This window comes from Mus pahari, chromosome 13, assembly GCF_900095145.1.
Source record: "Mus pahari chromosome 13, PAHARI_EIJ_v1.1, whole genome shotgun sequence".
Classification (NCBI taxonomy): domain Eukaryota; kingdom Metazoa; phylum Chordata; class Mammalia; order Rodentia; family Muridae; genus Mus; species Mus pahari.
In genome coordinates, this window is record NC_034602.1 from 23976258 (window position 1) to 23993203 (window position 16946).

General features: G+C 42.2%; 1 protein-coding gene across 1 annotated transcript in view; it reads left to right on the forward strand.

The window, feature by feature from the left end:
* Znrf3 (zinc and ring finger 3) overlaps positions 1–16946 on the forward strand; it is a 162009-nt gene that overhangs the window by 92153 nt on the left and 52910 nt on the right. Inside the window, exon 2 of the mRNA XM_021210619.2 lies at positions 10873–10998. Coding sequence (XP_021066278.1) covers positions 10873–10998 — 126 coding nt within the window. The remainder of the gene's footprint in view (positions 1–10872; positions 10999–16946) is intronic.

Below are 16946 nucleotides of genomic sequence, written 5' to 3' on the forward strand. Positions count from 1 at the left end.
GAGGAGAGGAGAGGAGAGGAGGGAGAGAGGTTGGGATTATTTTCTGTGTTTTCATGGATATAGTTAAATTCCTTGGGTTGGAGTTTTCTTTCTAGTACTTTCTGGAGGGCTGGCTTTCTGGATAAATGTTGTTTAAATGTGTCTTTATCATGGAAGATCTTGTTTTCTCCACCTATGATGATTGAAAGTTTTGCACGGTATAGTAGTCTGGGCTGCCGTCCAAGGTCTCTTCAAGTCTGTAAGTACACCTCCTGGACTTCTGGCGGCTGGCATAGCCTCTGATAAAGCAGGGAGTTTTTGTCCAAAGTGGAGACTGAAACACAGCAACAAGGAAGTTGAGGAATTGGTGAAAGGTTGGGGAGGGGGCAACAATGAAAATGTGGGGGATATGGCAGATGGGCAGCCTACTTGGACTTTTGGTAGCCTGTGTAGTCTCTTGTCTCTCAGGAGTCTCTCCCTGAGTTGGAACCTAGGACATGGTGTTGCTTAGCGGGTGGAGATTAGGGACATGAAGGGAAGTACCAAGAGTGTCCCTAGATCCTTGGGAGGGCAGCCTACCTGGATTTCTGGCAGCCTGTTTGACCTCTGGTAGAACAACTTCTTCTCTTTTCTTTGAATGTTTCTAAGCTTATTTGAAAAATGTTCATATTCCTGTTTCATATTCACATTGTCTATTTTACTTCTACTATGTGAAGTGGAAGGATTTGGACTTCCCCCTCACCATCCCTACATATATCTTTCTATCCCTCTCCCTCCCTCCTTTCCTCCTTCTCTCCTTTCCTGACAGGGTTTCTCTGTGTAGCCCTGGCTGTCCTGGAACTTGATTTGTACACCAAGCTGACCTTGAACTCAGATCCACCCACCTTCTGCCCCCGAGTGCTGGGATTAAAGATGTACCCCACCAGGCCTGGCGTCTGCATTTTTCACATCATGCTTCTTCCTTACATCACATTATTGTTGCATAGTATTCTCAACTGGACCTGCATTCTTAGATGTAAAGTCTGGCTTTCTTTGAATTGAGGAGCTGTGCTGTTATTCTCTCTTCTTGCTCTCAGTTAATCCCTTAGTTCCACATTTCATTCTCTTATTCAGAACTGTAAAACTCCTTCGTACTAACAGTCTTCCTTGGCAGTGGTTCAGGGTTTCATTGTTTGTTTGACTTTCCTGCAGCTGTCACCCTCTGGGCCTTCGTTTTGAAGCTTTCTTTATTTCTCCTCTCTGTTGGAGTTCTTGGACCTGGATCTTATTCCTACCTCGCCTTGGGTTTAGTTCCGTTCTTTTGTTGTTGTTGCTGACAGTAACTTTGTGAGTTGGACATAAGTAGGAAAATTGTAGACATGGAATTTTCTTTGGGAGGATTCATCTTCTATTTTCCTTCCCCGTCCACTGGCCTTTCAAAATATGGTGACCAGTCTACGTGAGTGAAGAGCAGCAGGCTTGTGTTCTCTAAGTTGGAAGTATCAGCTTCCTGTGCCAGTCTGTGCCAGTGAGTCTTTTTGTTTGGAAATGACTTTGATGAATTGGCAGTCAACACTTAGTAGAGCTAATCCTTAAAAGGTTCATGCTACAGGTTGGTTAAATCCTGATTTATTTGCCCTCAACCCTCCATTAGCTAAGCAGAGACCTAAGTGGCTTTCCAAAAACAAAGCAGGCAGCCAAATAGAGAGGCCAAAGGCTTTGTCCAACAAGCAGTCATTTACTGAGCACCTGTTGATGTCAAGGTTAAAAGTAGGGTGGTTGGAAGCTCTGAGTAATAGTGTTCTAGAAGTGGATGCTCACATTAGGTGGGGGGTAGGGAGCAGTAAAAGGGACTGGTGAGCACCATGGAAGTATTTAGTATCAAAGATGTGGAAGCAACTTAGGTTTGTGAGTGCATTCAAGAAAGCTCCATGGGAAGAGTGACTTTGAGGCTGGTCTTGAAGGGCATAGTGCTCTTGGCAAACGCATAAAGCAAAAGTGAACTAGACAGATGTAGAGAAAATAAAGAGGACTTAGTCACTGAGCACCTACTGTGCTACTTGTTTGTGTCACATCTTATTTAACTCCTTTCCCATTAAGGCATTGGGATTAGTATCATCCCCATAAAGAATGAGCAGTGTTCTTCCCTCCTTGACTCATGCCATACTGAGCATCCCCAGGTTACTCTTCCCAAAGTACAGGGTCAGTGTTAAACACAGAACAGACCACACTTTGCTTTATCCTTGCGTTTAATTATAGCTTATTATTTGCCTGATATTCTCCTATGGATCTGTCTCAGAAAACTTGCTTGTCTTTTTGCTCTAGGCAGTGGGGCTGTCCTTTCTTTTCCTAGTAGAGAATTAAGTACTTTAGTGGAATCTTCATTAGGTTCCATTCTAGGTTTCTAAACCTATGGGATCCCCCTGCCCCCTTTGTGATGTTTCTGGGTTCTTATATGTAACTGGGCCTTTTAAAACTGTCCTAAAAATAGTAGAGTAAAGGCTTTTGAAATTTCAGCCGTGTGGTTAGGCAAACTCTCTTTCCCCAAACATTTTAAGAAAAATTCTGGGCCTGGGGAAAAGTATTTACTTGCAAGTGGAGGACCTGAGTTTGAATTCACAGCTTGCATCTACAGAGCCATGCCTGTAACTGCCTCTCAGGAGAGGACAGCAGAGACAGAGAGATCCCCAGAGATCACTGGCAGCCAGCCTAACCAAAGCAGAAGCTGCTGGTTCAGGGAGGAACCCTGGCTTAGGGCAGCAAGGTGGAGAAGGATAGAGAAAGACATTGAACAGCTTGCTCTGGCCTCCAAAATATATATATATGCCCATATACTCACATGCATATCTCTCTCTTCCCCCCAAGACACACACACACACACAAACAGAGAGAGAGAGCCTAGCGTGGTGGTGCACGCTTTTAATCCCAGCACTCGGGAGGCAGAGGCAGGCGGATTTCTGAGTTCAAGGCCAGCCTGATCTACAAAGTGAGCTCCAGGACAGCCAGGGCTACACANAAAAAAAAAAAAAAAAAAAACAACGAGAGAGAGAGAGAGAGAGAGAGAGAGAGAGAGAGAGAGAGAGAACTTATAAGAGTAAAACTCAGAAGTACTTATAATTTTTTTCTTTTCTTTTTCTTTTTTTTTGTTTGTACTTATAATTTTTAAATGCTAATGTGCCATATTAAGTAAAAAATTACCATGTTTGAAAACCATACACTGCAGGATCCTAATGCTAATTTTGAATAATAAAGTGTCAGAAGTATACATTGATCCTGTGTGGAGTGACTGATGGCACTGACTGAACAGGAACTGAGGCTTTTACATAGTGGTTGTGGAGTAATGATGTAGAAACAATACCTAGTTGGGCCTTTGGGAGACTACTTGAATTCCTTATATAGAAGGTCCTTGTTTGGTGTAAATGATTGCTATCTGGAAAAGGGTCTGGAATCTTTTAAATGGGACTAATACCTTAGATAATAGTAATGAGTCTGATTGAGACTGTCTTGGAAAAACAAGGCTGAAAATAAAAACTTTTAGGGTGGTTGTTGTTATTATTGAAGACCCATTCTGAGATGGAGTTCATACATGACACTGTTAATGTGGCCAAAAGAAGCTGAAGCTAAATAGGTTGAGAATTTGTTTTTAATTTAACAAGTTAGAATGTTATAGCCTCAGTATCTTATACTGGGACTGCACAGTGGATCTCAGATGAACAGTGTTAGAATATTTTCAGGAGAATTGTCTAAGTGGTTGTGGTATCCTTTATTTATGTTTGACTTCAGTGATAACATTTATGGGTCATTTTCCAATTGAGAAAACTCTCATTTCCCCATAGTTCCTTTCCTGTTTTGCTCATTCTCTGTGGAAGCACCCATGCACAATTCTTTAATTCTTAACTAGATCATTTTGCATTGACTTTGCGTGGGATCTAGCTGTTCATTGGCTGACACAATTTTTGTGGTACCATTCATTCATTTGGCTTCATTGCTGACTTGCAGTTCCAGTTTGCAGGTTCTTTATGTACTCCAATCACTATACTTGCATATTTAACAGTTTGCTATAAGTGTGGAATGAGCTTGAAATGTAACCTAATAACACACGTTCAGATGAGAAGTTCACTATTTCACTTTCCCCCAACATAGCATGCTCATTTGCATTTGATGCCTATCTTTGCCCTAGGGGACATCATTCTTTGTATCAGATCATCTCACTAGTACATATTTTCATCATATGTCTTTTTCTAGTTATTTGAGAAGTATTTTCCCAGCCTGGTCATGGTGGTACATACTTTTAATCCCAGCATCGGGGAGGCAAGTGGATCTTTGTGAATTTGAGGCCAGCCTGGTCTACAAAGTGAGTTCCAGGGCAACATAAAGAAACTCTGTGGGGCAAATGGGGAGCATTTTCCTGATCTTGTAACTTGGACCTCCTTGAGTGAAATAGGACCCTGTTTTGCTGCAGGTGTGGGACAGACAGTTCTGACAGCTAATACTGTTGTCAGGGATGAACTGACAGCAGCCTGAATTTACAATATTATCTTTGACAGATGAGTAAAATTGTTATAACCAATAGTTATATTAGTTAATTGTGGTAGCAAAGATTGAATTTGCAGGGTGGCCTACCTGAGGGAGTTAAAAAGAGTGGGAAACTGGGGTAGAGATGTTCTTTGACATCATCTCCCTTTTGTGGGGGAGGGCAGGGTTTTACCGTGTAGACCAGGCTGGCTTTAGAGACATGCCTGCTTCTATTGCTCCAAAGTGATTGACTTTGGAAGGTGGGTTTTCAATCCTATGACAATTTTTTATGGCATCTTTACAAGGAAAAGTGAACAACCAGTGGCAACTGATAATTGGTGCTTTAGAAAAGTCCATTTTAGTTTTGAAGACTTTGACACTATTTAGTAGTCAAGAGTCATGCCAGGACTGCCAATAGTTACCCCAACATCAGCAAGAAAGTCTGTTAAGGGGTCTTAGAGAAGTGTGAAAGAAAGAGCCAGCAGCCCAGTAGGAAGTATTTTCCAGAGTGCTGGCCTGACAGACTCTTAGGGACCCTTGGTTGTGCTTGATGTTAATGTATTTTACATTTCTGCATGCCTAAGTACGTACTCTTGACACACCTTCCTTAATGTTAGATCCCATTCTCATAGTGACTGCAGTAAGTCAAGTTCCAACCATGACTTCTGCTGCTCTTGGTTCCTGTTCTGGGTTATCTGCTCTCTCTCCTGTTTGCTGCCCTCCCATCTCTCTCTCTCTTCTCCTGTTTTCTGCCCTCCCATCTCTCTCTCTCCCTTTCCAGTATCTTTTACTCTTGAGTCATGGTTGGTTCTTCAATATTTGAGGTCTTTTAGCTTTGCTTTGTATATAATGTGTATGTGTTCTCCCTTCTAGCTTGTTCTCAAAATGTGTTTCATGGAACAATGTGGTTATATTAGTTAAACACGAAGCACTTGTAGGATCAGAATAGGAAATGATGGATTTGGCAAGTTAAACTCATCTCACCCTCATTTTTACTAGCTGGGTATGGTGGCATATGCCTGAAATCTCACATATTTAGAAGATGAAGATAGTTCAAGGCCAACTTGGGAAACTCACAGACTGTCCTAGATTTATAAATTAATTAATGATTGGGATTAAAGCTCAGGGGTAAGATACTTGGCTGGCATGCTTGAGTGATTCCCCAGACCATGTGTTTATGTGTGCAAGTGTGTACACACACACAAGCACACATACACACAAGACAAAGTGAAAGCCTTCTGTAGAGTTTCAGTTTACAAATGTAGATGCTGAATTTCTATGAAGTTGTGAAGTGTTTCTGGGTTTTACACTGTTTTTTGGGGGGAGGGGGGCAGGGCATGATTTCTGAAGGGCCTTTATAATTAGCTTATATTCTGGAAGGATTCAAACCACATTGCCCTACACTGTGGATACCTACATTCACCAAGACCAGCAGTAGGCCAGCAACAAATCCTTTCTGAATAAACAATTGCTTGGAAAAAAACCTACCATTTTAAAACATTTGGTGTCAGGTGTGGTGATGCATGCCTTTAAACACAGCAGAGACGGGCAGATCTTTCTGAGTTCCAGGCCACATGATCTACATAGTGGGTTCCAGGACAGCCAAGGCTACATAGAGAGACACTTGATTTGAGCTGTGTGTGTGTTTGTGTAATATGTTGTTATAAACCTCTATGAGGTTCCATCACCCTCAAGAAGACATGATGCCCACAGAACAGTTGCTTCTTATCACTGCAAGCCCAATAACCACTAGTTGACTTCAGTCTCTTTATTTGCCTCTTGAAATTTTATGTGAGTGGCCTTACACCTGTTTGACCATTTCTGCTGGCCTCTCTTCATTGAAGGTCTGAAAAAGACTCAGCTTTTAGGTCTGCCTGAGATCCCTGCTCCTCCAGAGCTGCTCTCTATCACTGACTAAACCCCATAGGTGTAGTTGCCTATTTGGAATCCTCCAAGCCACGTGATCAGAAGTTCCATGAAATATAGTAAAACAGGGTCACAAATATTGTTGCTTTTGTAATGTCTTGACCTGAGACTTTTCGAAACTGAAGCTGGGTTGAGTTGATTCCTCCTTTTCCTGAAGGTCATAGGTGACTGAACTTATGGTATAATTTGGTCACCCTTATTAATCTTCTTTTGTTGTAGGAGGTCTTGGCATTTTAGACTACTCCTCATGTAATATCTAGAACATCCCAGGATGAGCATCCTAGAGGGAAGGTTATTCTGTCTACCTTACTGCAGAACCCTTGTTGATTCTACTCTGAAACTCTCAAGGCTTATGAAAAAAAAAAAAAAAAAAAGGACTCTTTATCCTTTGCCCTTTGCCTTGGAATTCCCAGGGAGTGGGTGCTCACTAGCTACAAAGACAGCTGCTGACACCCACTTTATCCTCCCAGACCTTAAGAAGTGCTTAAGCAAATAGGTGCCACACTTTCCATGCAGTGGTATGCTTGATCTCCAGAGATGACAATCAGGGGACAGCCTAGTGACTCTTGGAATCTGAATCCCATGCAACACTATGGGACTGTCTTCTCTTCTGTGTGCCATTTACTGCTTGGTATTCTGATACTATCTTGATGTCTAAACTCCATTCTAATTTTTAAGTCCTTCTCTTTGTCTTGTAGACTGTGACACTTTTTACTACTGATCAGTCTAGTTTCATTCTTCCTCCTCCGTCTTTTTTATATCTCTTCCCTAAGTTTGGAATGACTAATCTTATTTTTCATTCGGTTTTCTTTGAGATCCTGCAGCTTCACAGACACATGCCCCCACTTTCCACATCTTAACTCCTTTTGCTGCCTGCATTAAATAGCACTCTGTCCTTGACCACAACAGATTTAAAGACACGAACATTTTTTTTCCTGAAGATTTTCTCTTTCAGTCTTTTTCTCTCAGATAGTCAGCTCTCAAGTGAGGAGGCACAGAGCAAGTAAGCAGAGTAGAAAGTCGCCCGGAGCAATCATTTGGGTTGCATGTGCTACTTGCTGCCCATGTTTTCTTGGAAAACAAGGTCATTTACCTTGAACTTTTGTTTTCACCTGTAAAACAAGTAAGGAATAATATGCATTAGCTTTCTATTTGCTGCTCTAAGTTTCTACAGGTCTACTGGTTTAGAACAATACTAATCTTGATATACCTGCGTACCTGGAGAATCCAGGAAATCTCCATCTCATCATGCTTAGTCACATATGCCAGTATGAAGGTTAGGATATAGATGTCTTTGGAGCTGCTATCCTTTCTATAGTGGAATCTAGAAGGTCCTTTTTTGTTTTGTTTTGTTTTGTTTTCCCAGGACAGGGTCTCACAATGTAGCCCTTGCTGTCCTGAAACTCACATAAATCTACCTGCCTCTGCCTCCCAAGTGCTGGAATTAAAGTCACATGCCACTACTCCTGGCCCTAGAAGGTTCTTAATACAAATCTAAAGATATCTTTAAACTAAGAGTTGAGCACATTGGGCTGGAGATATGGACCAGTGGTTAAAAGCATGGATGTTCTTCTAGAGGACTAAAGTTCAATTCCCAGAACCCATAAAATGGCTTACAATCATCTGTAAGTCCAGTTATAGGGGTTCTGACTCCCTCCTCTGATCTCTGAGAAGATTAGGCATGCACCTAGTGCACAGGTGTACATGCTAGCAAACCACTCATACACATAAAAATAAACAAATATTAAAGGGGAGATTTAGCACATACATTGCTAGGCTTATAACTTAGTGAGTTATCTATGAGAATTTCCTCTTTCCACATTGTTCTTGGGCTCTGGATCCTAAGGAGTATGATATATTCTTTGGAGAATCTTAAACAATGTCTGCTCATCTCAGATAGGGAATCAAGGACAAACCAAAGTACGGACGCCACCTAGGTACATGTTGACAAACCATTGAGGCTTGGGGGTGGGGTATCACAGGAGTATGGATTAGGAGCTATGTACAGGAGCAGGAATAATTTTAAAGTAAGCTGCATTTCCAAAGCCCACCCTAACATGGATGATGGCTGACAAAAGCTGGAATCCTGGAATATACTCCTTGACTTGTAGGTAACTCACCAGGTCAGATGGTATCTCTGACAGGCCACTTAGCTAGTCTGGGACTTTTAGGGGCAGCTTGATGGGTCTGTTCTGCTAGGCAACATAGTTGGTCTCTGTGTCCTTGCTAGTCTTTATGATTTATGTTAGCTTAGAGAAGGAGGTGCCTTCCTGAGACTCTAAATTTTACTCCCTGAATCTTGATGATCTTTTATTTTAAAGATCTATTTTTATTTTATGTCTACGTATGTTTTGCTTGCATGTATGTGTACAATGTGTATGCCTGTAGAAGTCAGAAGAAGAGTTGATCCCCAGGAATTGGTGTTAAAGATGATTGTGTACTGTCGTGTGGATACTGAGAATTAATTAAACTCTGGTCCTCTGTAAGAGCAACAAGTAGCCTAACCATTGAGCCAACTCTCCAGCCTTAGAACTTCTGAGTTGTTTTTTTTTTTTTTTTTAAGATTTATTTATTTATTATATGTAAGTACACTGTAGCTGTCTTCAGACACTCCAGAAGAGGGAGTCAGATCTTGTTACGGATGGTTGTGAGCCACCATGTAGTTGCTGGGATTTGAACTCCGGACCTTCAGAAGAGCAGTCGGGTGCTCTTACCCACTGAGCCATCTCACCAGCCCAGAACTTCTGAGTTTTAATGAGCTTCCTTTAGAACTTACTGGATCTTAAAGAACATGTGAGGAAACTGCTACAGAATAGTCTGATACAAGTCAATGCTAGAATTCTAAACATAGACCTTGGGATTTCTGTGGTTTTCAAGCTTCTATATGAGAAAATAAGCTGGCACTCCTCTCCCTAGTTTCTATTTTGTGGTGTGTAACAGATTTTGAAAAGACTTCAAAGAATGTCATCTATTTAGTAACCATTTGTAATCTTAAAATAGCCTGCTAATTATACTGATGATCTGCTGCATTTCCAGTTCTCTCAGAAAGTACTGAATATGTCTCTAGGCCCTCTTGCATAAGTTAATGTGACCTTAAAACCTAGAAGCCAAATAGGATATTATCCTGGTTAGTTTTTGGTTTTTTGGTTTGTTTGGTTTTTTTTTAACAATTTCTTAGTGCTAGATTTATGATATTTCATAGTAATTTAGATTGACATTTATATAAGATGCATTTTCTCCCTCTTATCAGGTGGCTTTCATCTTGGACAACTATTACTTTGAAGGCAGAGAGAAAGTAGCCATAATATATATTTATAGGGCTAAAATCATGGCTTAGTCTATAAAATGCTTGCTGTGCGAACATGAGGCCTTAAATTCAATCCCCAGCACCATGTACACCAAGCACAGTGGTGTACACCTGTAATCCTAGCACTGGACAGGCAGAGACAGGAGGATCTCTGAGACTTCTTAGCAAATCATTCTAGCCAGATAAGAAAGCTCCAAGTTCATTTAAAGACTCTGTCTCAAAAAAGTAAGGTAAAGGGAGATTGAGAAGACGTCTGACATCAACCCCTGGGCGCCATGTACCTACATAAATGTGCATACACATGAATATATGTGTATACAGTATGTCTTAGGGTTTCCATTCCTGGACAAAACATCATGACCAAGAAGCAAGTTGGGGAGGAAAGGGTTTATTCAGCTTACATTTCCACCCTGCTGTTATCACCAAAGAAAGTCAGGACTGGAACTCAAGCAGGTCAGGGAGCAGGAGCTGATTAAGAGTCCATGGAGGGATGTTGCTTACTGGCTTGCTTCCCCTGGCTTGCCCAGCCTGCTCTCTTATAGAACCAAGACTACCAGCCCAGAGATGGCACCACTCATAAGGGGACCTCCCCCCTTGATCACTAATTGAGAAAATGCCTTACAGCTGGGTCTCATGGAGGCATTTCCCCAACTGAAGCTCCTTTCTCTGTGATAAGTCCAGCCTTCGTCAAGTTGACACAAAACTAGCCAGTACACAGTATATACATATTTTTATTTCATTTTGTTTTATGGGTATGGGTGTTATGTTTAAATGTATCTGTATAGCAGCATATGCAGGTCTGGTGCTTATGGGGGCCAGAAGAGGGCATCGGATTCTTTGGAACTGGATTCATAGACAGTTGTGAGCCATCATGTGCATGCTGGGAATTGAACCTGGGTCCTCTGGAAGAGCAGTCAGTGCTCTTACTTGTGGAGTTATTTCTCCACCCCTTATAATATCTATTTCTAGGGATTTTATTGTGTTCTCTTCAGTGCTCAGCTCACAGTAATGACTTGAAATTCCCCGTGGATTGAAAAACTGTTCCCTGCCATAAAGTTTGTAGTTTTGAAGTGACTTTTGCTTAGTATACAATAAGAAATGCATGAAGTGGGTCAAACCAGTCTGTAGCCAGCCTGTTGATATTTTCTTTCCATTTTGTCTCTTAGATGCACCCACTAGGCCTATGTAATAACAATGACGAAGAGGACTTGTATGAATATGGCTGGGTAGGAGTGGTGAAGCTCGAACAGCCAGAATTGGACCCCAAACCATGTCTCACTGTCCTGGGCAAGGTAAGCACCAGGCCTTCTGTGTCACTGCCATTGTGGTTGGTTTTTTCCACGTAAGCATTTTCCTGAGTTTCAAATACCAGGTTCTGGAGAAGAGCCATGCTGGCATAGCACTCTTTCTGAAGCTGTGTGAGGAGACATAGCACCATAGCACCATAGAGCTCATGTGCTCTGGTGCTTCAGAGTCTGCTGTAACCCTGCCTACTATGTGGCCTTGGGCAAGTTGCTTTCCCTGGGAGTCTCCACTACTTATCTGTGAAATGGTTTAATATTAGAAATCCATAATACTGTACCTTATACCTTTGGGGCCAGAGGTTTTAGACCTGAGATTTGGGGGTGAGGAGTTTCAGGAAGTATTATGGTGTGTATATATTTTCTGTAAGTAACCCTGGGACCATACTCAATCATACACATTCATATATGTGTAGCATATGGTTATAGATATTCACATCAAATGGGATAACTAAAGCCTAAACAGCCTCCTCTTAGACCACAGCTGCTTTACCTCCAAATGAGTTCAAATCCATTAATTTTTGCTGTCAAGTATGTTATCAAAAAACTCTTGCAATTTAGAGCTTCCTTAGTTTCAGAATAGCAGATAGCAATTATGGCCCTGCATTAGAACTTAATTCACAAGTGACTAGGAAGTGAGTTGAGATCTAATGCCTGGTGCCTCATGTTTCACTATTGACTGTTGGCACATCATTTAGAAGCACTCACAAACACATGCTTTTTAGCTGCTAGAGGTTAATATAACTTCTGACTGTAGTATATGATAGAAATAAATTCACTTTGAAAATCCATCCATCAGGAACTCTTAACATGATAGGTCATAACTTGTTTTAAAGTATATCATTTTGTTAAAGTGAAAGGTTTTGTAAAAGTAGTTTGAATTTTTGGTTGGGAGAAAGATAGTTGCCCTAAGCGTAGTCCATTCCTGGACATTTTATGGTCCCCCAAAACTACAGCTCTGTGTACTGTGGAAGACAACTGCATCTTGTTCCTGGAAGCTGAGGTTTTCTTGTATATGGGCAAGAGGAGAGGTGATGTTGGTACAGAGAGCTGTCACAAAACCTAAAGAATCTTCTGCCAACTACTCCTAAAAGGTCTTTGGTCCTGGAGATCCTTGTGAGCCTAATTTGTTTGTGGCTTTTATCCCTCTTAAGCCTTTTGAGAAACTGCATGGCTCTTGTCAAGTTTTCCTGCCCTTTTATTGGAGGAGAAACCTGACAGGACTTATGGCCTGTTTGGTTTATGGTTCACTAAGTTGAATAAAGGTGTTTGAGGTGGCTCAGCCTTGATAGCTCATTGCTTTCACTTGACCAAAGTGGCTTATTGATGGTTAGAAAAGACCCTTGTGAGAGTATGTTAGTGTTTTCCTAGGGGAAGCTGACTACAGCCAAAGGGCATAAACAGTGCTCTCCTTGTTAGGTGTCTGCTTCAACTGTGCCATCTGCTTCTAGGTTTAAGCTGCTGCTGCTCTACGCTCAGCTTATTGGCTTCATTGTCTCCCTCTCTACAACCCAGGGCCCAGTGGGGATCCATCTCTTGTGTCTGTAAATGGGTTGGAACAGGGTCCCACAGTGTAACCCTTATTGTCCTTTGGTTTAGTGATGGGTACTTGTTGAAGTCACTCAGAACCAAAGTTTCCTGTACTGCTTGAACCAGCTACACTGCGGTTTACTTGGTGAGTTTCACATAGTTTGGCCTGCAGGTCTGTGAAGCCAGCGGAATGGAAACCTTAGATGTATATTGAATTACTGAGCACTTTTTGTGTTTACTCATCAGGAAATAGTTATTGAATGTGGTGGCCTACAAGCTCAGTGTATGGCTCTACCTTTCTAGGAGCACTTTATTTCTGTTGGGAAAGGCTGAGACTGGGGCGTAGCACAGGGTAGCACATGTTTGCTGCTGTTGTCTGTCTTAAGAATTGGCTGGCACCTGAGTAAAGTCATTAGTAAAGATACCTAGACCAGACAAAGTAAAATGGTTTCTCTTTTGCTTTAAATGTAGGCTAGCAGAGGAGGTATAATCAGAATAATCTAATCTTCCTTCCTTTCTTCCTCCTCCTTTTCTTCCTCTTTCCTGTTCACAACTTTAATTTCATTGACTGTGCCGGCTCTGTTTTCTACTTTCCTGGGTTCCCAAAAGTAGAGACAAAAAAGTCTGGTGGGGAAAAGGCAGTGACTCTCCCTGCAGCTCAGCGTGCCAGTCCCCTGCAGCTTGACAGTATGGTTTCCTTCTATTTCTGACTTTCAGTGGCTATAGCAAAGATTGATTGGCAAGGAGAAGCACAAAGGCAAAGGGATTGGGCTGAGAACATAGCTTGGTGATAAAGCTTCTGCCTAGCATGTGAGGCCCTGGGTTCCATTGCTAGCACTGAAATGAAGAAGAAATTAAAAGGCATAGGAAGAAACTCAGCCAGCCCAGTGTGCAGGTAGGAATGGGTGAGCTGCTGTTAATGGATGTTGAAACTTGTCTCTTGCCACAGAAAAGCCTATGGGAAACTAGGAGGGCTAGACACAGGCCCCCACCCTACCCTACCCTACCCTACCCTACCCTACCCTACCAGCTCACAGAAAATCATGCGCTGAAACCCCAAAGACTTTAAAAAACATAAATAACTCATTTTACAGTATATAGACTAGAATGGCAGTAGGTATAAATAATTACAGTGAAGTGGGTTGGTTTATGTCTGACATCCCAGCACTTGGGAGATGAAGAGGGTCAGTGTGAGTCTGAGGTCAGCATGGACTACATAATGTATGCTAGGCCAGACTGGGCTCCAAAACACAGCTACAGCAGCTCTAGGGTCTGTTTTCCTGAAGTGATAAAGTGTAGTCCCATGAAGGGATACCTGATAGTTCTGAGTCCTGGTATATGGAAGAAAAGGAGACAGAAATGTCCAGAGAGCCTCACCCTCTGAATATCAGTCTATCTCAGGAAAGTATAGCTCTCAAAATACACAAGTTTATGGGTTTTGTTGTTGTTGACAACAAACCCTCCTATTTTTTCATAATAATTGTTTGAGAATATCATATACTATATTTTGATCTATTAATTCCTCTTCCTCAACTCCTCCAGATCATTCTCTACCTCTCTAACCACCTAGCCTTATGTTCTATCTCAATCTTTCCCCCGTAGAATGCAGTTTGTGTTATCATAATAAATACTTCTTAGTATGAGGTGCTGCCCTGGAGTGTGGTCAATATACCAGGTACCACACCATTAAGGAAAGCTGACTTTCCCTCTCCTGGCAGCAATCAGATGTCAATAGCTCCTCAACTAAGGATGGGACTTCATGCCCACCTATACTGGTTGGTTTGTGTGTCAACTTGACACGAGCTGGAGCTAGCATAGAGAAAGGAGCCTCAGCTGAGGAAGTGCCTCCATGAGATCCAGCTGTAAGGCATTTTCTTAGTTAGTGATCAAGGGGGGAGGGCCCAGCCCATTGTGGGTGGTGCCATCCTTGGACTGGTGGTCCTGGGTTCTATAAGAAAGCAGGCTAAGCAAGGCAGGGAAAGCAAGACAGTAAGCACCTCCCTCCCATGGCCTCTGCATCAGCTCTTGCCTCCAAGTTCCTGCCCTGTGAAAATTCCTTTGGTGATATACAGCAGTGTGGAAGTGTAAGCTGAATAAACCCTTTCCTCCCCAACTTGCTTCTTTGGTCATGATGTTTTATGCAAACCCTAAGACATTACCTCTACTCTTATATACTGGGGTTTTGTCTGATTTCAATTTTTGTAGGTCTTAAGGTGCATCTGCCTGTTGTGCCTGGACAACAGTTTTCTTTAAGTCACCCACCACAGTGACTCTTAGTCTTTCAGCCTCCTCTTTCAGATAGATCCCTGAGCCTTGAGGGGAGTGGTGTAATATAGATGTCCTATTTAGGACTGAGCACTCTGAAGTCTCTTATTCTCTGTACATTGACCCACTGTGGGTCTCTTTGTTAATTGCCAGCTATTATAAGAAGCATTTCTCCCTGAAGCTCACTTAGGCAACACAGTAGAGTTAGTCCTGGTGGCATAGGCAGGAGAGAGCTGGTGGACTGACCAACTCAGCTCCCACCCAGGGTCAGATCCAGGGCTCTGAGTTGGTCCAACCCAGGACCCACCCCAACAGTGAATTCCTGGAGTACATGACAGGGCCCATCCTGCAGATCCAAAGCTGTGGCATGTCCACAGCACAAAGCAACAACATGATGTCTGAGGAGTCCTGGGGGAGGATCCAGTATTGATAGTATAGCAGAAGTCAGAGGCTTTGAACAAGACCAAAGACTTATTGCAATGAACATTTGTAAGAAAAGATATGCAAACAAACAGGAATACTGCCTGACACACTTTAACACCACAGCTTCCAAGGTGAGATATTTGGTTTTGGTTTATGGTTTTTGGTTGTTAAGTTGGTTGTTTGGTTGGTTTAGTTTTTTGTTTGTTTGTTTGGTGGGGAGGTTACATAGGTGGAAAGAGAATAGAAAAGGACAGGGAGATGAGTGGGATTGCGGTGCATGAAGTGGAATTCTAAAAATTTTTAATTAAAAGGCAGCACCAGCAGCTTCTCTTATGAGGGCCAAGACATGTACTGATCTATGGGGTTGGCAATAAGTCATTAGGAGGTATTATATTGCTGTGTCCATTTAGCAGAGTAGTTGTATTAGGTTTTCCCTTAGGGAATCTGTGGGTTCTTGGTTTTGTTGACAGTGTCAGGTATGGGTTCCATGTCCTGGAGTGGGCCTAACATTTATTCCTGCCATAGCATTTACACCACTATTGTACCAGTGGGCACATCTTGCCAAAAAGGGTTATTATTGTAGTTCCCAGAGTTCATAGCCAGATGAGATTGATTAGACCTCTTTTCCTATAGTATACATAGTATCTTCCAGCACTATAAAAGCTAGCCAGTTGATATGTTTCTGGCTGATACTATCTATATTTCTCTATATTCTAACTCAAGAATGTGTCTTAAGCAATAGGTTCTTGCTGTCATGTTCTGGATGGTAACCAACAGTATTGACTATAGCCTGCAATAAACACAGGGAGCAAAATTTCCCCAAAGTGCCAGTGACCTCATGATGATGAATGGATTTTGGCAAATGCCTTGAATTTAGGACTGTTCTCTTCTGGGAGATGTCTCACTGACTTCTCCAGTAAATATTGAGCCTAGTAAGGTTCTAGTGTATATATATATATATATATATTTTTTTAAGATTTATTTATTCATTTAATGTATGTGAGTACACTGTGGCTGTCTTCAGACACATCAGAAGAGGGCTTCAGATCCCATTACAGATGGTTGTGAGCCACCATTACATGTGGTTGCTGGGAATTGGAACTCAGGACCTCTGTGACTGTTACTGAGTCAGTGGGATTAAGTAGGCACACAAGCCATGTATAAATAATAACCAGACAAATGTGAGAACTTCTTAGTATCTTAGAACATGTTAGTATCTTTGAGGCTTGCATTGATATATAACCTTCAGCCATGACCTTCTAGAAACAGGGATTATCTACGTGAGCAGGAACTTTTAGTTGGCTGGTAAGCTGCCATGTTCTTTTTGAACCCTGTATGTACTGAGGTGGGAGGAGAGGTGCTTATCCTCAGCACACCACTCTCATTTGGGGTTTTGCTCATAGATGTTTCCAGGAATACTTGAGTGTCCTGTCCCTTTTTGTCTGAGACAGAGTTTCTCCATGTAGCGGCCCTAGTTGTCCTGGAACTCGCTCTGTAGACCAGGCTATCTGGAACTTACAGAGATCCACTTGTCTTAGCCTCCCTGCCAGGATTTAAGGTATGCGCTGCTACCACGACCACCACCACCAGTGAGTGTCCTCCTGGTCCTTAACCCAAGCTCAGCTCAACTCAGCCCATTTCAGGAGGAATGTTAGGACTGAATGCTTGCCGGGCGTGGTGGCGCATGCCTTTAATCCCAGCACTTGGGAGGCAGAGGCAGG